At 40.2% G+C, this 21,709-nt stretch overlaps 2 protein-coding genes across 2 annotated transcripts in view; one reads left to right on the top strand and one right to left on the bottom strand.

The window, feature by feature from the left end:
- The first annotated feature begins 1,253 nt into the window (after window positions 1-1,253).
- Window positions 1,254-13,984, top strand: LOC104952462 (voltage-dependent calcium channel gamma-1 subunit). Its single transcript, XM_010779284.1, is given in 5 exon segments — window positions 1,254-1,826; window positions 7,361-7,435; window positions 12,009-12,103; window positions 12,105-12,156; window positions 12,246-13,984. Coding segments are annotated over 5 exon segments (693 nt in total). The 5' UTR covers window positions 1,254-1,588; the 3' UTR covers window positions 12,479-13,984.
- A 619-nt stretch (window positions 13,985-14,603) lies between these two features.
- Window positions 14,604-21,709, bottom strand: part of helz (helicase with zinc finger) — a 59,462-nt gene continuing 52,356 nt past the window's right edge. The window contains exons 32-35 of the mRNA XM_010779283.1: window positions 20,999-21,272; window positions 19,965-20,733; window positions 19,093-19,390; window positions 14,604-18,690 (exon numbers count right to left, since the gene is read on the bottom strand). Of these exons, the coding sequence (XP_010777585.1) occupies window positions 18,263-18,690; window positions 19,093-19,390; window positions 19,965-20,733; window positions 20,999-21,272 (1,769 nt within the window). The 3' untranslated portion in view covers window positions 14,604-18,262. The remainder of the gene's footprint in view (window positions 18,691-19,092; window positions 19,391-19,964; window positions 20,734-20,998; window positions 21,273-21,709) is intronic.

Raw genomic sequence — 21,709 nt, 5'->3', positions numbered from 1 at the left:
GGTTATGCTAATAACACTAAGCATGCTCCAGTTTTCCAAATAAGAGTAAATCAGCATGCACAATACTAGGAACCTGAAATCATAGCGGCTAAATGGCATTCAGTTAGCAGTCATTTAATTGTTTACATGAATAACTGTTGAAGTTTGTATCTGCTGTGTTAAAAACAGCAGAAGCAGAATGGAGCCGATTCAATCATTTCAAATGGGCAATGAGAAGTAGACAAGGTAGGCAGGCAACTCAAAAAGATTAGCAACACATACAGTATATGTTTGTGGGAATCAATTATTTTAAAGGTATATTTCTTTAACAGGCTGTACATTATACTTGCAGAATTTTGTTTTATTGGCCATTTTTTCATATCATGGAGTAACAGTGAACTCAAATAAATTCAATGTATTAAGTCCCACCACATGATTGTCTGTAACTTAAATGATATTTGTAGCCTCATTTGCAGGTAGATATTTTATTGGCACAACTGTAAATGTTTCCTTCTTTGGCATTGTTGGCCTTTGTTGGCCTTTGAGATTGTTGTGACTTATCCACTTACTGTATATTCACGAGTACAATCACATAAACTGTGTGTTTTGCTGTAAAACAGATCACTTTTAAACAGAAAGACAGCAGTCAGGAGGTGTTCTTACTCATTTCACCTTTAAAAATGTTTTTGAGATGTTCACACAAGTGAGGAGAAACAGTGAAGAAACAATTTACCTTGGTACTGTAGAGATGACACATTGAACGCCTCAATAGAGGAACATTTTGTTTTTGGACAATAACTCATAGTTTTAACAGAAATTACTTAAATGTACCATCAGGGCAACTTTACTATTGTCTGACAGCTGGAGCCTTGCTGCTGCTCTCTATAAACACATCCACTTTCTCCTTATAAATTGTTTACAAAGCCAAATCCATATGAGGCGAAGCCGTAGCGAGGCACAGAGTGAATACACAGCCACTCTTGATAAGTGGCCAAACAAAAAAAGGGAAAGTGTTTTCACAATGCTGAAACATTCATTTTGAAAGTTGTCTGTTCATTTGGATAAGTTCAACTGTTTAGGTGGGTTCACTTATTATCACACATTTCACATCTCTACCCACTGGCACTGTAACCAGATAAGCAGACAGTATGACAACTTGACTCACCGGTCACATTTATAGCATCAAAACGCCCACCAACACATGCAGCACCCCAAAGCCCACTGCCTCCCATGGCCGACAGTTGATTTGGTCATCAACTTTCTTGATCTACCTCAACAGCTGTGAGTCTAAACTTGCAGCCCCACAGTTGTACAGCGACTCATAGTCAGTAGGAGAAGGGGACTTGAATCTAGGACAGAGCAGTCTGGCCCATTTCCCTTCGAACCAGAGGCAGAGATCTGCGACAGGGGGAGAGAAGACACTAGTCTTAGGCGGAGAGAGAAAAAGGAGAAGAGACTTTGTGGGAAGCTTGCTGCAGTCACTGAGGAAAGAAGCCCCTGGGACACAGACCAGTGTGTTCACATTGCAGAACAGTCATTTTTATAGATTTCTTTTGTAACTTATCAGGGGAAGAATATTCACTGAGCAGAAATCTCATCACCTGGAAACATGCAGAAGCGCACAAAGATAAAGATTGCCATTTTCGTGCTGATAGTAGGTATGGCTTGCATGTTCACTGCGGTGGTAACGGACCACTGGGCAGTGCTCAGCCCAAGGGTGGAGAGAGTCAATGAGACCTGCGAGGCGGCCCACTTTGGCCTGTGGAAGCTGTGCAAGAAGTACATCTATATCAGCGAAGAGAACTTTGTACAGGGGCATGGCTGTGGACCCATCAGCCTGCCTGGAGGTAAGAGAAAACAACTGAGCAAAACCTTCCTGTAACTGGCATATAAAATGAAATTACTGTTGGAATATAATTTGTATGTGACTGTGAGGTGCCTCGGTGCAATCCGGCCCACAGCTCTGGGGTTTGGGCTTCTAAGAATAGAGGGCCTGATGCAAGATCACTCGATATGTCATATGACATGTTTAACTGCCATACAGTTCCTCGTGAAACAGAAAAAAGGTCCTATTTTGGGTTACATGCATGCAGTCTCCATAATGTAATCAACTTTTTTTTTAAGCAGCTGGCAGGATTCTACATACTGACAGGATTTCATTAGATGATTCATGTGGTCAGTCATCAGTGGTGTAGAAGTACCCCAGTGTAATGCATGCATGAGTCTCTGAATTTATGTTATGATTATATATCATAAGGGGTTTTCTATCTGCCACTGGGCCTCAGTCAGCTGGGTGATGGCGGACTGACACTCCTTTGAACAAACTAGACATTCAGGGTGAACAGCAGGATGCTTTCACTATCAGTCGCTGTAAGGACTTAACCAGATCACAGTAGATATTTGGCATCTACAGAACATGAGCCATGGAGTCCCAGGAGGCTCTCTCTGAGCAAACACCAAACACCACAACAGCTGAGTTCACAGTTTACTGGTTGGTGCCTGCTGTCTGTTTAAAGAGGTATTCATCAGTTTAAAAAAAGCATTGACCATTGATGATCTATAACACATATAGGTGCCTGTATACACTCTATAGAAGTTTCTCAGGGAATTCACTGTCATTAATGGAAAGTAACTAAGAACATAATGTACTTAAATGCAATTTAGGGTACTTGGACTTAGTACTCCATTTGGTGAAATTTGATTTTATAGGCCCCATTTAGTGAATACACAACACAGCTGAGGAAATATGTAAAATATTTATTTCTGTGTAGCGCTAAATCCCATGTAGTTTAACAAATACGAATAATTACTTTTCCAACATATCATAAATATTGACTTTTCTGTAAAGTCAGTGTCTCCGGTCATTTATTATATCACTTTATTTCTAACTCCTCTTAATCTTCTCCACCCAACTTCTCCTAACTTGGAATACAATAATGAAATGGATTTAGTGGTATTCATACCTAAATTAATGTAAACAAACCTAATGTGGTCAGATTGTATCCAAGTAAAACACATTTTTGCTATGAATCTCTCAAATGAAACTTTCCATGACACCAAATGTTCTTACAGCTGTTAGAATAAAATACAGACTGCATCTGAATAAAAAGGATGTTAACAGTATTGAGCAGTTGCTGTCCAACAGTTACTTCCTTCTCAATAACATATGATGTTAGTCACTCTTCTGAGGAAACACTATCTAACTCTTGATTGTTATCTGACCCTGCATGTTGCTTTATGTAAATTAGCCTGGACTTCCCCACCAAATTTGTCCAACACACAAAGCTAAACGAATCTCCCAAAAATATCTCCCAACTTATGGCGGCTCCTAAACCTTTGGGAATCCCAGACACTGTCTGAACTGCAGGGCCATTCTCGGAGCGGCTGAAATGTGAGGGTGGTACATTGGTGCAGACACGGCAGGCATGTGCTGAATATGCTAAATCAGCTCTGCCCACAGGCATGCAGGGAATTCCTCAGTCTGTAAAGATATAACAAATGTTTCATGAGCTTTTCATCTGCACATACACATATACCGATAATGGTTATATATACATTTTTGGAAGGTGAGATTTTTAAATATTATATTATATTTGATGCATTGCAAAGACACTACTTGCTCCTGAGTAACGACTATTGGCTCTTATGGTTTCAACATTACATGTGATTGATAATGGCCACCTTGTTAGTCTTTATTTAAAAAGTAAATAAATCCATCCATCTCCTGGGGTTTCTCCCGGCCCAATAGCTGTATTTGGACAGGAACATTATTGTTTATCACATCCTCAGAGGTGGTGTCATTTCCTGATACAAAGCAGAACTTGAAAAGTATGTGAGGAGGTCCCTCTCGCTGTGAGACACTCATCTGGAAAATATGGATTGAGTTGTTGCTTAGTTCTACTGCTGACAAAATGCAGATGGTGAGATAACTAACATTATGTGTCAGCTCAAATAAAGAAAGTCCCATGTGAACCAAATTAACCTGAGAGCTAGTCAGAGTTGTATTTCTTTTCATATTGTGATCATTTTTAATACTGGTGTTCTGAACTGCCGTTGGCTGTAAAAAGGCAACACTAACGATGTTACAAAGCACCTCCTGTACAAAGGCATACAGTACAAAGAAGAGCAATTACTTTAATGTAACCGAAATTTCATGGAACAGAAAGGGTGTGTTTTTTTAAATAAACGTGTGAAAACTGCTCAGCAAGCAGTTGTTTTGGTGATATATATAGACCACGTAAATACTCAGCTGTCTTGGGCGGAGGATGTGAGGGTCAAGTGTTCGCGCCAAGGGCAGCGGTCTTCTGAGTGACGGGGCCGCATGGAAGAGTCAGGCATAGCTCTGAGGCCCGCTTTCACACCAACCTGTTCCTAAGAGACCTTCCTGAAGCCTTATGACTCCGTGCAGCTCACACAGTCACTCAAATAACTTTACACTGTCGGGGGATGGGATGCATGGTCCCATGCATGGCAAGTGGTAGTACCACTGGTATTTCACTTTTACAGCCACTCAAATTACCTACCAATCCAGGGATGGTTCGTATAAGGGGATGGGAATTGCCAGTGAAGTCTTTAACACTTATATAGATAGACATATTTCCAAATGCTTCTGTGGGTTTATAGCTGCATCAAAGCTCCAGTTTACATGATTGGAATGTGCTCAAATGCAAAGAGTCCAACAGGCACAAGAAGTAAACATGTATTGAGTTTTGAATGTAATATACTTGAATTATATTTCGGCCACATACACTGTCAGTATTTTCTAGGCAGTTTTGCACACTTGCTCTTATTCTTTTATGGAATTGTTTGTGTTTTAACTTAATTGTGTAGTCTTTTATGGGTGTGTGTTTTTATGTTGTGTTTTGAACTTAATCATTTTCAATCATAATATGACAATGAAGTTTGAACTTTGAATCCTTTTGAATAAAAAGTTAAGGCTAGGGAGCAAAATCAACACATTTTGCTCGCACATGAATGATACTTGTGTTGACACAACAACGTAATACAAAGTTATTTCCACTTTGCTGGTAGACCTAAGTAGGAGGAGGATAGCGTGGCAAAACAAAAAGTCGAGCTCAGAGGTCTGGGCCAGTCTTCGTTCATAAACAAAATGATTAGACTATAAAAGCTATAAAAAGTGGGATTTGATGCAGAAGGGCTGTCAATCCAATGTCCTCTGCTGATCTGCGGAAAGATGACTGATATCCCCATCAGGAACGAGAGAGGCTTAACAGAGCTTGTCAGCAGAGCATAGCAGATCAAGGACCAGCAACAAGTGGTGCAGTAGTGTGTGTGTGTGTGTGTGTGTGTGTGTGTGTGTGTGTGTGTGTGTGTGTGTGTGTGTGTGTGTGTGTGTGTGTGTGTGGGTATTTTTGTATTTGCCTGTAGCGGCAATGCTTCTACATGAATACAGATTGATATATGATCACCAGCTTGTACACATATTTGTCATTGCACTGAAAAGATTGGTACATAAAAGGTGTAATTAGGCAACACGCATTCAGTCACATGTGGGGAAAAAGCTGCTTTAGATAGATAATGAGCTCAAAGTTACCACTCCAAGGTTTTATAAATGCTGGTATTATATTTTGCTGCGCCTTAAAAATAAAAATAATCCTCCACACATGAGACTATGTTTCCTACCATTGATATAGTTGTCATAGCAAAGAAGAATGAGGGCTGGATTTGCATTCACTTAAAAACATGGATATTCACAGTTTTGGTGAATGAGTGAAGTTCAAAGATATTTTTCAGCCTCCTTTTTGAATGAAAGCTCAGATGTACAACTTGTTGACAAACCTCTACCACACCCTTTCTATCTATTTTCTACACTGGAGCTTGTTGCTAAGTAACACACTCAGTTGTTTCATGGCCAGTCCCTGTAGTCATATTTTTGTCTGCAAAAATAATGTTGGCACAGCGTCAATTTGTGTAATTTCAAAGGAGGTTTTTGTAAACATTGCATTGTTGACTTGGCTTGGAAAAATATGATTCAGAAATATTTGTTGTGCCTATTAAAACCAATTACACTGTGCTATTACCTAGAAGAGCCATCTGACATCCCCTTTAGCTTATCTTCATGGAGGAAAAGGAATACCATACCAGCACAGGGCATCAAGCTCTTACCGTTATCCGATATCATACAGAACTACATATTTCCACATGAAAGCATTTCACTCATGTCCCATGGTGAGACTGTATGTAGAAGGGGATTAAACCCAGGCATTGGGGGCATGAGACTTCATAGCAAAACCAAGATCAGTGATGTGCACTTTGTGGTGTGAAATAAATGACTGATCTGACATTACATGTATTCATACTGTATGTTCTCACTCCCTTTCCACATATGATAATCCAAACCCATGTATTTGTTTTATTGTCAAGACATAATTCCGCTTTCAGAAACATATTGTTTAAAGTAAGGCCTCAGATTTTAAGTGTGAGCAACTACTTTTAATATGTATGCCAGATTATATGAATTAATTATGAAGGAGATTTAAAAGGAGGAGTATTGACACAACTAAACCAGCCTGGGATCACATAACGCGGCCTGCCTTGAGTTGTGCAAATCCCTTAGGTTTAACACCTTGTCTGCCCAGAAATAATTGATTGAAATGTCTGCTGTAGCCTGTAACCATTGTACTCTGAAAGTCAAACCACAGATTGCACGCCAGGGTCTGCATTGCATCATGCAACCATTACAGTGTTAATACTATCCCGGTGGTGTGAACCTGTGAGACCCTTTTTAGAAAAACAATGTAAGATAGATCTGAGTCAGTGAGAAGTATTTAAAGTATCATATTGATATGATATTTATGGTGAAAATGTATGTGACGCAAAGCTTGACAATAACGTATCTATCTATCCATCCATCTATCTATCTATGCATCTATATTACTATCTATGTCACGGTCTGTGTTGTGTTTTGTCTGTCTCTGGTTTCCTGTTTTTATTTTGAAAAGTGTTCACCCCCTGTCTTGTCTGTTGATTCTTGTCTCTGTGTTTGCCCTCCTGTGTCTGTTTGTCTTGACTGTGTTCTGTTGTTAGCCTTGAAATAAAGGTATTTTCTGTGTAAATCTGCATTTGGGTCCTGCCTGCTTCACTCAACCCTGACAATCTATGCATCTATCTATCCATCTATCCATCTATCTATTGATCTATCTATCCATCTATCTATTTATCTATCCATCTATCTATCTATCCATCTATCTATCTACTGTATCTAGCTAGCAAAGAAAGGAGACAAGGCAATTTCAACTTTATATGATGACAATATGTTAATGGGTGTTAACTGATTGTTGTGCTGTCCCCTAGTGGCCAAAAAAATGAACCAATGTAATTTTAATTTTTAACTAAATCCAATTGTTTTATCTTTTCACAGAGGAAAACTGCACTTACTTCAGACACTTCACTCCCGGGCAGGATGCTGAAATATTTGATTATAAAACACAAAAAGGTAGGTTCCTGTTAAGGGTTCCCATATTGTGGTATTTTCAACCCATCCTGTCTACACATGAAAAGAGGAGATATTCATTTTTGAAACTATGTTCCTTGCAACACTAGGACATCCTAGTCTGTGTGAAGTTAAACATCAAACTGACTGCATCACATATTCCCTACAGACCTTACCTGCTGCTGCTGCTGCTTTCTGTGGGTTCAGATCTTCATTCATGTTACACTTCTGACTGCATAACAGTCATAGGTTTCACAGCTGGACTGGCTGTCAATGACAAAACGTCACATAGAACATGAAGAAGTCCTTGGTTAAAGGCAATATACTTTTTCTCTATCAAACTGGCCAAAAGTCTAGACTATAAATAGCAAAAAAGAGCCCATATGTGCTGGCAGTAGCATCTCATGTATTTTTCTTCTGGTGAACTCCCTGTGGTGGATAACAATCTAACTGTATGGCTGTGCCTGTGGTGATGCACATCTACTATGTTCATTCAACCTTATACACCATTATGGTACTGCCAAATGGCTCAGTCAAGAGTGAATAACACTACAGGGAACTTAGGTCAGTGCTGCAATCATTCCAGCAAACTTGCGGTGTGTCTCTCAAGGGCTAGGCCATCAGCGTGTGTGTGTGTGTGTGTGTGTGTGTGTGTGTGTGTGTGTGTGTGTGTGTGTGTGTGTGTGTGTGTGTGTGTGTGTGTGTGTGTGTGTTTTAGATGACGAGTAAGGGGTTGGCTACCTATATATTCTCGCATTAGCATCTCTGAGTTTAGGTTAGGGGGGTGCGTGGAACTATATGCACAAGACTATTTGCATTAACACCCAAATAATTGAGTGTGACAGTGCTCCACATGTTCTTCCCCCCTAATGCACATTACATGTGAGAGCTGTCATACAACATGCGTTGGCTGGGCCTCAATACAACCAGAGATGTAACAGGGTCACTGGAGAAAGGATAGAAGGAATGGAAGATGGAATTCGGAATAGAAGATGGAACAAACACACACACAAAATTCCAAAATTCTCCCACACCACGCCGCTCCTCCGCTCCCTTCACTGGCTTCCAGTAACTGCTAGAATCCACTTCAAGACACTGGTACTTGCGTACCATGCTGCGAATGGATCTGGCCCTTCCTACATCCAGGACATGGTTAAACCGTACACCCCAGCACGTGCACTCCGCTCTGCATCAGCCAAACAGCTCGCTGCACCCGCACTGCGAGGGGGACCCAAGTTCCCATCAGCAAAAACTCGTGGGTTTGCTATCCTGGCTCCAAAATGGTGGAATGAGCTCCCCATTGAAATCAGGACAGCAGAAAGCTTACACATCTTCCGGCGCAGACTGAAAACTCATCTCTTTCGACTCCACTTCGAGCGATTGAATTACTAACAAAGCACTTATATACTAATAAAGGGCTGGCTTATCTAAAGCCAGTTGAGTAGCACTTGAAATGTTTGGCTCTATGAAACCTGATGTACTTATATGATTCTGTTTTCTTCAAGGTTGTATCTTCCTGGTCGAATGCACTTATTGTAAGTCGCTTTGGATAAAAGCGTCAGCTAAATGTAATGTAATGTAACACACACTCACACACAGCTCTGAAATGTTGAATGTACTGTAGAGTGCATGTCCCTGAGGCACATTGTGAGTGTTTTAAAAAACATTAGCATAGGAATTGTCAAATACAATTCCTAACAAAAACTTCAATGTGAGAGACATTTTTCGAATGAAGAAATATGAAATGCAATGCAGCAGGGACGTGCACAGACATTTTGGGGGGCAGGGGCAGACCCCCACAAAGAAGAAAAATGTTATACACACGCAAGGTCATCTTATCATCTTAACAGTTTATTATGCTCATCGAGTCATCCGTAAGCAGAGCATCAAGTTGAGATGTCTATAATATAACAGCTGAATGTGGCGATTACCATCTTGTTCAGCAAAACGCCTCACAAACTTATTAAGATTTAAAGCTATGGTGCGTTTTGATTCCATGAGTACAGTCACACTTGACAGGCTCTTCTCTGTCATTGTAGACCGCAAATACATAATTCCTTCTGTCTACTTGGATCCGAAATGCTTCTCGTTTTGCGCTGTCCCGTTCAAATGAAATCGCCGCCAATCACAGGGGTCACAAAGCTTGCGTCTTGTGCTGCATTCACTTGCACTCGGACATTAGAGATTTTCTCTCATAAATGTCCGATGAGCCACAACTTTTATTTCAAAACAAAGCTGCCAACTGGGGTGGCAAGGCATTTTTCTGAGGTGGCAGCTGCCACCCCGTGCCATCCCATAGAACCGCCACTGCTTGAAATCTGAAATTAAATATTATGTTAATAACTTATTTTGTTACTAACTTTCTTTGTATCTTGTATCTTTCTTGGAAGTTGTTAAATATGCTTTTGTGTCTTCACTTGCTGTCTCTCCTTCCTCCCTTACAGCAGCAACCTTCTGGGGGCCATGTCCATGTAGATGTGTATTACTTCACTGTGGATAACAGGAATGTCCTTCTCAATTTGGCTTCTGAGTGTGTCTTTCACACACCGGCAGCTTAGTCATTTGTTCATCACCACTCACCTTCAAAATAAACAAAGTAAAGCCGGCATAATGTGGGACAGTAAAGTCGGAGGTGCTGCTACCTGTCTGTCTGAAGGGACTGCCGATGTCCGCACCGCTGTGCGCCAGACGTGGAGGGAGGGAGGGAGAGAGAGCAGCGGAACTTCACAGTCTAATCTCCCTACCTGATTTTTCATTTTTATTCAAGCAATATATTTTTGGAAAGTGTGCGCAAACAGCAGTAGATACATATTCATTTATTTAAAAAAATAAAATAAAAAGCACCCCATAAAAAGGGCACTTTCTCTGGAGGAAAGAAAGGGCAGGGGCTCAAGCCCACTTTGAGGTCTATGTGTGCACGTGCCTGCAATGCAGTGCAAAAGAGATGTTGGTATGGATCTGGGCATTAAGAGGTTCTTCAAATGTTTTATAAACTTAAGTTAAGAAGTTAAAATGTCTAAACAAACTGTATTGTTCCGTCACATGTTGGAAAACTGTCTTCTCTCTTAGAGCAGACAAAACATGCGCTAATTGCAATTGCTGATTGAAGCACGGCGCATTTGTCTTAATCACTAGCTGTCACTGTTAGCAAAGAAGACTGACATTTATTGAATGAGTTCTGTTTGGGATGCCAAGTGAATGATGTTCACTTTGTTGTTATTAGGTTGCCCAATCATCAGCCACAGATACTGTAGCCCTTATGAAAGCACATGACATTAGCTAACTTAGCAAAGCAGTGTTAGCTTACGCTGCTTGTAAGTTAGGTGCCTACTTAGGCAGCAGCAAACTGCACAGGCTCTTCCTCGAACTCCAAGACAAAGTTTACAAAAAGTTACTTAAAAAATAATGGTTAAAGTACAAAATGGTATACTTCTCATGTCAACTTGCATTGAAATGGGCGCATATTGTAGATGCTAATGCTGTACTGCAAAATAGTACTTCCAGTAGAATTACTCCCTGGATTCTAGTGTAAAAAGAGAAAAATAACTATAGGCTACATGAGTTAATACAACCACTGGTATTTTTGGATTTTTACATTGCTCTTAGTGTAGAGAAACGTTGGGATTTCCGACTGGCTGACAAGCTCGACAGACAAGCAGTAGCCTATCTCAGAGAACGTAGCGTGTAAGGTGCGGCCCATGCTCCCCTGCCAGCAGAAGATGAAGGCTCTCTCCCCCAAAGGAGCGCCTGTCCCCTGGGCCTGGTTCACAGGCGAACAGGCGGCAGATCAAAGGCCTCACATCATATCCACCCTCTGATTGGGAAAACAAGCCAGATGCAGTTCTTATTACACAAACGCCTGATATCTGTAAACAAATTACATTCATAAAGTATATTTGAATGTTGCTTGTAAAGATGAATGCCTTTAAAGCAAGTTTGGTGGAATACGATATGTTTGTTGCAGTCAAAATATCTGTTCAAAAGCCAAAAAATAACATTGAATTCTAATTACAAGTAATGTATATGAAGCCAAAACCTTATGTGTATTTTCAGTTAGATACACTGTTGAACTGGGTGCCTTTCCCTGCATAACCATGAATGTGGGAACAGAAATGTAATTAGAATGTAGAAAAGCTCTCTAAACCAGCAATTGGCAATATCCCACGGGAAATAGTAATGAATAAATGCAATTTTTACTTTTTTTTGTTACGTTTCTACAAACTGAAGTGCATGACATAATAAGGAAAATCTTAATATGTAAAAAGTAAACACTTGTGGAGAATGAGGGATGAACCATGCATTTGTTGATGATCAGACACATCTAGAATAGGCAAGCCTTATTCTGTAATCCTAACCTGATACTAATGAAGAATAAGAACATCAAAAAACACACACATGGAAAATTGTTCCACAAAACAAAACACCGCTTTGAAAAGTACATGTGGTGTTTTTGGTTTCATACAATAAAAAAAAAAAACGTGGCCATTTGAAATAACATAATGATTGGGGTCTTTTGATTGAAAAAAGAAATGTATTAAAAACACCACGTTTACATTCTTTCTTTCTTTCTTTCCAGAGTATAACATCTCAGCTGCAGCCATCTCCATCTTCAGTCTAGCCTTCATGATCTTTGGCTCTCTGTGTCTGATGGGATCATGTACCGGCAAAAGGCAAAGGAAGAGACTACCTCCTTAAACCTGCTGGCATGTTTTATGCATTTGCAGGTGGGCTCAGTAAAACAACATCACTTCAATTTATCTTGCAGCATTTTTGTGAGCTACCAACTAATTGTACACATTTCCTTCATTACCAGGTCTCTGTTGCTTCATCTCACTGGAGGTGATGCGTCAATCAGTGAAACGCATGATTGAGAGCGAGGAAACAATCTGGATCGAATACTACTACTCCTGGTCATTCGCGTGTGCCTGTACTGGATTTGTCCTCCTGTTTCTCACTGGCTTTGCCCTCCTGCTTCTCTCCATGCCGCAGATGCCTAGGAATCCATGGGAGACTTGCATGGACGCCGAGCAGGACCAAGTGGAGTGATGACGGACAGATGATTACAGGATTTGAGGAGAGTGACTGTGTCTATTGTTTTGAGTACATATTCAAGGATAGGTTCAATTCAAGAACAGGCCATAAAATGGTAACGTCATGATGACTAACTGGTTTGGGGTGTGGATGGACCATAGCAATGAAGGGAAATTTACCTCACTACAATTATAAAGCAACTTGAATATGGGGCGTTTTCGGAGTTATGAATGTCCGCCTTGTCATGCATGTCCTACTAGAGCGTAAAATATAGCAATCCACTTTGATGGGGTTCATGTTGGAGATCACAACTTAAATCTGACATGAAGCCTCAAAACCACCATACTTCTCAAAAAGAGCCAACCTGGTCTAAACAGCACTTTTGCCTTTTACTCCTTTACTGCTGGTATATTTAAACAAATAACTTGAAAAGGCAAACAATTATTTATCAAGTCACTGTTTTGTAAGATGGTTTTAACATCATTATGCCCTGACTTAGTTAAAAAGTTGTAAATATAATTGGATTCATTGACATTTTAAGAATATAGTTCATACAGTTAAGACCAGACATCTACATAATGTGATATGATGTAGTGCACTTTGTATGATATTTTGTAGATATCTAATGTTCATCTGTTGATTTTTCAATGGGATCGCTCAAGGAATCAATTATTTACTAGAAGTATCAACAAAATGTGTTTGGTTGAGATTGAAATGTTATGTTTCTAAGATTTGAAAATTAATTAAAATCCCATTAAAATAAGACCTTTGTGAATAAACGACTGATTTCAGGCGAGGCAGATGCACCGAGCAGGTTTGTGTGTGTGTGGTAGGCTGAATGCTAAACACCCACACACTCCGTGCTGGACAAGCTTCAGCTCTAGCAGGTGCACATACAATGCCTTTTACTTTTTTGTTGACAGCTTACAAACCAAACAGATACAAAAAATGCTCTGTTCTGTACATGCGTCATCATGACCCAATTGAAACACATTGGTATTTGCATCGGCTCAACTACATTTTCTCTGTGTGAAAGAAGTGTATGGAGATCATAACATCTGACACAGGCTCATGCTCTGTATTTGTGCTGTGTGTCAGTTTTGTTTCAGAATGGATTTTCACTATCCAGTCAATTCAAAACACAAATGTACATACGTTTTTACAAAGCAAGCAAACATTTTTTTTCATCGACATTACCTACTGTGCAACAGTTTATTTATGTGAAAAGCCTGCAGCTATTGGTAAGAGCAACCGTCAATGTCATCATAGGTTTGTTTAGTGCAAGTCTATTTAATTAGTTAGTTGTATTTATTTTGACTGAGTTGTAAGATTCATTTCACAGAATGGAAAAGTGGAATAAATAACACAAAAATAGAATACCTATTGTCATGGTAATTGTTGAAATTAATTTCTATATGTTTTTTCTGAATATTGAATGTTTTTGAATGCAGCATATTCTGTGTGTGTTTCTTATGGGCTATTTCTTTGTAACCAAAAATAAATCTTAATTAGCTTTGGAAACTTTTTTTCTTTCCTTTTTTGTGTTTCCTTTGCTTTCATGTACCAAACAATGGGGTGAGATTGTTGATGCCAAGTGTGTGTTGTTTCGGCTGTACAGAGACTGCATTTGTCCGACATGATGCCCCTGGCTGGTCTAGGATCAGCATCACATTTCTTCTCTCACTCCGTCACTGTCTTGCAAATTTTCTTTTTTTTGGTTCCTTTTAAACGACAACACATTCATACAGCTACGACCAAACACTGCACACTATTTCATACATTTAGTTAAATGTGGTCTCCCTAGAACAACTGTCAGTAAACTTCCCTTCATTAGTCATGACATTAGGGCTAGGTTGAGACAAAAAGGAGAGCAGCTGCTGACACTAACTTCTAACTATGTAGATGGTTTTAAGTGTTAAATCCAGTGTCTATCCACACAGGAACATTAAGTGGCTCTACACTGCAGAGGAGACACGTTCTTGTCTTTCTTTCTTTCTGCAAGGGCTGAGATCCAAGCCTTTAGTCCTAAAGGAAACAACAGATGCAGCTTCAATCTATGGCACACCCCCAAATAATTCCTGTATTCTATATTACTGCTGTTTAATGCAGAGGATGTTACAAAAACAAAGGCAGAACTCTAGAAGTTTCAATAAAAACACTTTAATAGAGAAACAAATAAAAAAAGAAAATAAACCTTTGAAACACAGTCTAAATCCTTGATTATAACCACCACCAATTGAAATGAAGAAGAGTAAAACAGATCTATTCATTATTTGTGTACCCACGAGGGAGGAACCAATGGGAATGGGAGGCTGGGAGAACAGGTGAGCCATTGATTCACTGCAGCGAGGGAGGGAGGGAGGGACAGAGGAGAGCCAACAGAGAACAGGAAGAGATGTGGCGTTTATAGAAGGCTTAACACAGTGCTCTCTACTGGCTGGGCAAAAGGTTGCTCCCTCTCCATGTGCCACACAAACTGGTTTGTTTTCTTTAAAAAGGCAACACTGATTTTTTTTAAAGAGAATAATTAATATAATGAAACATGGTTCAATATTGCAAGGTGAAAACATTTTCAAATCCAACTTAAAGACCTTTAGTTTCACAGTAAAGATCATGGCAAACTCATTTTTGGAACAAAGTCTTAAAAGTTTACAAATCAGCATTGATGACAAGTTGTAAATAACATCTGTTTAAAATGTCTTTGGCTCAATCTCTTCTGCTTCAAAATAAATAAAAATGAAGAAGCGGTGAAATATTAGTATTGCACAACTTCAGAGATTAGCCATTTGCTAAGCAAAGTAAGTTTTGTAAAGATGACACACAGCAGGGAGCAACCTGAGCTTCAGCCCTGCTAAGTAACAGCAGAAAAAAAAGGACTTAAATGACCATTACATATTTGATTGACATGTTAGTAAAATATTATAATATTTTTGTTGATAATGTCACAAGTTATTGTACACATCAAATAATATACCAAAATTTGTCTCTGAAGGTTGAACATAAACTTTTTTTTTTTCTTTTTTTTTTACTTTTTAATTCATTCACAAATCAATACAAACTGATAAAAACAGGGATAAAACCAGCCAGGTCATCTCAACATGCATGAAAAGAAAAAAAAAGTCTTCACATTAACAAAAAGAAATCAATCTATGTTGATTGTTGTGAGAAAACAATACAGGACAAATCCAGCAACATATACTTTCCAATATGTATTGTACAGTGAAATAAGTCGTCTGAAAACAGAAACTCTCCTCTTTGTCAAATCAGCCAGACACCATCTTATCAAAACAATCTAAAAGGTTACAAGATGTTGCAACTATCCACTGGGTTATTGTTGTCGTTCATTATTCCTAGGATTATTCTTTTTTTGCTTTGCATAATTAAAAAGGGCATACCTCTTCTTTGAACAGCTTCTACAAAATCGAGGCGCTCCCAAAGTTTGTTTGTAAATACCTACAAAATGCATATTTACAAGTATGTGTTGTTTTCCGCCAAGTCAAAAGATCTGAGCCTTTGAATGACAATGTGAAAACTTAAAAACGTAGGAATAAGAACATGAAGCTCTCCGCTGAGTGTTAAAAACACATCTATGTAAATAGCTGTAGGGCAATGTAGCTATCTGAGGAACGCTTTAAGAGACAGAACGGTGACTCGCTGCCGTATGAAAGCCACCGAACAGCACCATGCTTTTGGTACAACTTTATCGATTTGCAAATGGGGCCGTGGTATTTTAACAATTCAAATGAAATGCATAACAGAATTGAGTACTGGATGACTGCTTCCAGCATTGCGTTTATTATTAAAGAAAAACCTTGGCAGATATAGTTCAACATCTTTTTAGATTTGGGACTCAAATGAATGTGTCATGTTCATGTTTTTTTGGTGAGAGGTAAAAAGGTCATTTGAACGTCGCAAATGTAAAATACATCCAGAGCCATTTCATTTTGATTTGAAGTGAATGAGATTATTCAATCTGTTCTAATATTAATATATCAATGGGACTGAAAAGGTGAATAATGTAACTATCTGAATAACAACGAATAAGACGTGACCGATTCCTTCGTATCACGCACAGTCTTTGAACAGCTTGTAGTGTAGTGACTTTTACTTTGTTACCTTTTTGGTTAAATCTCAAGCAGACTGTTGGAAAGGATGATGGGGAAAACGTCTTCCATCGAACGATCTACAATTCCCCAAATATGGTAAGGAGGATGTTTATTGACAATGATCAATGTTTTTGGTAGAACTTGGAGCACATATTGGCTAATGGATGAGATGCATGTGTATTATTTATATGACAAAGAGATTTAAAGATTGTCTTAAAGAAAATAGAGACTTTGGTCTTTGGGAAATCTATCTTACAAAGTGAAGGGATTCAAGAAACTGGGAAATGCATGGCTACAAAACATCTACGAGACCTACGCTGAGCATATTACAGCAGCAGTGATCCGAGCGCTGTTTGCTACGGTGACAAAGATCCAGTACTGCTCTGAGAAAACACATTTGTGAGTAATTCATGTGTATTTTTAAATGTCGGGGTATTTTCTATGTCTCTACAGTCTCAATATACTTCTGATTTAACCAAAAAAGCACACATTTAGCGTGTTCAAAAGCGTCTGACTGGCAGTGTTGATCACACCCTCAGTTTCCACTTACCCATCATGACACACCACTGACCCCACCACTCTCTTCACTTTCACAAACCCTCAGAGTACTGCAACCTTTTCAAAAGAAGCTCAACGTCAATTAGTGACAAAACACATTGCATATCGTCAGCAGTAATTAAAACCATTTCCGTGGTGTAGCTTTTTGATGACACGAACTAAAGAAATCAAATGACTGAGAATCGGCCACAAGCAAAGCAGTTTGGGATAATCCTATCATAGAAAGTGGTGTCTGGTGTTCTCTGATCCTTAACACAAACAAAGGAGGAATTGAGAGGTTGTTGTTTTTCGGACTTTTTTACACTGTATCTTTTGTTGCTGATGAGACATTGGTGAAAAGTAAAATATGAAATTGTCATTTTTTTGAAAACAATCACATTTACTACTAAATTACTGAAGATAATTCCTAGCTATTTCCAGGATGTCTAAGAATTAAGGATCAGAAGCCAACAAACAAAAATAATTCATAATGCAAATGCTAGCATGATACAGGAATTTAAGGACATGTCTGTGGCATACAATTCAGTCTTTTATTTTCTTTATATTTACAGATTAGAGGAAAATGTATCTACTTCTATACACTGTTCCATGTAGTTTCTGTGTCGGTTGACCACTTAGCTTTTGTCCGTTACCACAACTACAGTAGTTTGAAAATCAAGACGCAACGTCCACTCAAAACTGAGGAATACAAAGTGATAAAACCGTCAACATACTTTTTCTAGTAACCAACAAAACCAACTTCAATAAGGAAAAATATGGAGGTAGCCAAGTGGTCAACCGAATCTCACCTTTTTATATTTTATTTTTTTTATAACTTTTTTTAGCATTACGTACATATACAAGTGTAGATAATATAAGTATATATTCATATATACATAATGAGTATGTATATATACCGGTAATGCATTCATTATATATACTTATTTTCTTCACAGATATGTGAAACAGGAGAAAAAAGGACTGTTACAAATAAAAAGTTAAAATGAAACAAAAATGCAGAAAAAAACCTACTGATAGAAACAATTTATAAATGCACTTTGTACTATTTTTTTTTGTGTTTTTAGAAACAGTTTTACCTTTTTTGTTTTTGTTTTATATATTTCAGTACTTACTTATAATGTGGGAGAGGTGACACTTATTTAAAGTAGGAATAGTACCCATTGCTACCATTTGAACTTCCTATACTCAGCTCTTGTAGGAGGGAGAGGGGGTCGCTGTTCTTTTTGGCCTGTTCAGGGCGAACAGCTCGGGGTTTGGGTGGAGCGCGGAGGGCGCTGGCGTAGGACATGGTGGGTGGTTTGCTTAAATTTGGAGCCCCCTGGCTGGCCTCTGCGGGAGCCTGCGGTGGGGGGGGTGGGGGGGGTTGCTGCTGCTGCTGCGGCGGCGGTGGCGGCTGCTGCTGCTGCTGTGGCGGCTGCTGCTGCTGCTGCTGCTTGTTATTGGGCATGAGAGGAGGAAACTGTCCGAGGTGCTGAAGGGAGTTGAGGGAGTGGGGGTGCGTCTGCTGTCCTGCTGTGGCCTCGGCCTTCGCCTGCTCCTCCGTCTGACGAAGGGCTTTGGCAGCTGCCGGACCCACAAAGAAGAAAGGAGGAGAGAAAAAGAGAGGTGCCGCAAAAAGATACAAAGTGAATTAGACCTGAATGGAACATCATGAATACATCTCAAACAGCTCTGTATTTGAGGAACAAAAGCCCATGTGGCGAAACATCGGCCATCAGACTTAAACAGCTGAACTTTTGAAAGAACATCCATAACATTCATCTTTTTGCAACTTATATATATATTACTATTCCAATTACTTGTATATAGACTATTCTGCACTATTTCTATTCTATTCTATTTGATTTGATTTACTTGCTCTATTATCTGTTTAATTGTGTTGCACTGTTGGAGGAGCCTGGGACCTAAGCGTGTCATTGTCATAACTACACTGTAGCTATAAAAGCCTTGAATCTTGAAACCTACCCATTAAGTCCCGGTGCTGAGCGAGGGTGGCGGCTCCGTTACATGGAATGTTCTGGAACGGACCAGGACCGGGGCCTCCGCCGTTACTCGGCCAGACGTCATGTGGGGGGTAACCGTAGGGGGCGTGTGGGTGCTGATGGTGCTGTATGTGTGGATGAGGGTGTTCCTGGGGGTCTGACGGACAGGGCTGGGGCTGCTGGGACAAGGCAGCGTGGGCGTTGGCTGGAGACGAATCATCCGGGTAGGTGGAGGAGATGCGGCGCTGATAGAGGGGCCGGCCCGGACCTCTTGGTTCATACTGCACAGATAGGAAGGAGAGATGGATGAGGAAGAGGAATGGGGGAGGGATTTAGCCTGACAGAACGGTGTGCAAAATATCCTTAAAAGAGGAAGAAACCCTTAAGCAGCTTCTCATTCAGTGATGGAGGCATCAATGAAAGAGAGAACACTCCTGTGCAAGCGTTTGCCAAATATCTGCTTTATGCATTCAGCACTATTTACATTTTTCTATTCAAATTGAACTTGCCACTAAAAATAAGTAAACAACTTTATCTTGTTCACACATGTAATCCATTTCCTCCCCCGTTACACAGAACCTGAGCTACACATTGTTATTCTCCTTCTGCATCTTTATCAAATGTGTGAGATTTAATCATTCAGATGTTATCAGGAAATGCTAAATCTCTACTTTATGCAACACAGAGATGAGCATTTGAGACACCTCGGCTAATCCAATCATATCATCTAAACTGTAACAACTGGTGGAGAACATGTAACCAAATGCCACATTTTTGCAAATGCCTTGAAACAAATTGTCAGATGTTATGTACTTTATAATGACTCAAATAAAAGTCAAAATTAAAGAAACATACCTCATCTACATTGTGAAGGGCTGTGGCTGCTGATGTTCTGGGCGACAGAGGGTGGTAGGACTCCTGGTCTGGACCTTGACTTTGCTGCTGCTGCTGCTGCTGCTGCTGCTGTTGCTGCTGCTGCTGCTGCTGTTGTTGTTGTTGTTGTTGTTGCTGCTGCTGTTGTTGTTGCTGCTGCTGCTGCTGTTGTTGTTGTTGTTGTTGGTGTTGCTGCTGCTGCTGCTGTTGTTGTTGCTGCTGCTGCTGCTGCTGCTGGTGCTGATGGTGAAGTTGCATCAGGTGGACTTGCTCCTGCTGCCTGCTTGGATGAGCCATGATGGGCATGGCATAAGGAAGGCTGTGACCCTGGTTCCCCAACAGGTGGTTCTGCTGTGGTGGGCTCACTGACGCAGCTCCACCATGGGGCCACTGGGCCTCTTGCAGAAGGTATTTGACCTGGGAGGAAGGGGGGCTGCCAGAGTGGGCAGGGGGTTGATGTGGGTAGTTACCAGCGTTATACAGGGGGTTGGCCGGGTGCTGCTGCAGAGCTGGGTTGTTCAGAAGGTTTTCATTGAGCATGTCACGGCCTGGGTCATGGGAGTAGGGTCCTGATGGGTAAGGGCCAGCATGATTGGAGGTGGCGGCCAATGAGGATGAAGGGTCACCTGAGGAACGGGACTGAGACTGGCGGTACTGGAGGAGACGGGATTGAGGTGGAGGCTGCATTTCAGCTGGATCCCTGGGTTCAGGCTGTTCCTGAGGGGGCATCTCTCTCAAGAGACCCGGGTACCTGGGAATTACAAATGTATTTAACACCCAAACTCATTCAAGCAGCAGCGAGGGAAAAAAAACAACAATAACTGAAGGGCAACCAACCAAAATAACATTCAACAGCAATATTTACAGTCCAATTTCAAGTAATTCTCTTGTTTAGTTTGCTCTTCTGCACACTCAATTTCATACATAACACGTTCAAAAGTAAAACTAACATTTCTTTAGATATAGGTTACAGACCAACAAGAATGCATATTAAAGAAACTTTGGGTCATTGTTACCTGTTGAAAGGCGGCCCAGAGGTGGCAGAGGTTACAGCCTCGTCCTCCATGTTGGTACCGAGGCCCCAGCTCGCAGCCCGGAGCAGCTGATGGGGGAATCGAGCCATGCCGGGCTGAGCCAGGTGGGCGAGCTGCTGAGGCAGAGGGAAGGCGACGCCGCCCTGGAGGAAAGGGCCTGCCTCGTTCCACTGGCCCAGCCTGGCTGCCTGCTGCTGCTGCTGCTGCTGCTGCTGCTGCTGGCTCAGGGCCTCGAGAGCCATGGGCCCATGGAGGTCTGAAAGTGGAACCACAAGATTAGTTTTCAAAATCACTGTCCTCATGACTCGGTGGTCTGATATACTGTACAGTTAAGTTTAGGGTGTTTTACAATCTTTTAATTAAGGAAACGTACCAAATAAATTGCATATTTATTTATATATTACATATAAAAAAACATATGATTATGTCCCATCATAATCAATGCAGAGTTTAAATGTAAACAAGGATCTGTTTGCAAATATATATAAAATCATAGAGTATCACTCCTTATGGAGTTAATCCAAAACAAAGAAAAATCAAGAAAGGCATCTTAATTAAGGAACATTTCTTTTTATCATTATTGCCTTTTAAGTTGTTGTAATGTGGTATTGAATCAAATATTTATATTATTAAAAAAGTCAATAACACTAGCTTTAGTCGCACAGACCAAATACCAAGTGATAATATGGGCCA

The sequence above is a fragment of the Notothenia coriiceps genome, unplaced genomic scaffold (assembly GCF_000735185.1).
Source record: "Notothenia coriiceps isolate Sejong01 unplaced genomic scaffold, NC01 NC01_scaffold00020078, whole genome shotgun sequence".
Classification (NCBI taxonomy): domain Eukaryota; kingdom Metazoa; phylum Chordata; class Actinopteri; order Perciformes; family Nototheniidae; genus Notothenia; species Notothenia coriiceps.
The sequence above is the reverse complement of the archived record's forward strand: the minus strand, read 5'-3'. Positions and strand labels throughout refer to the sequence as shown.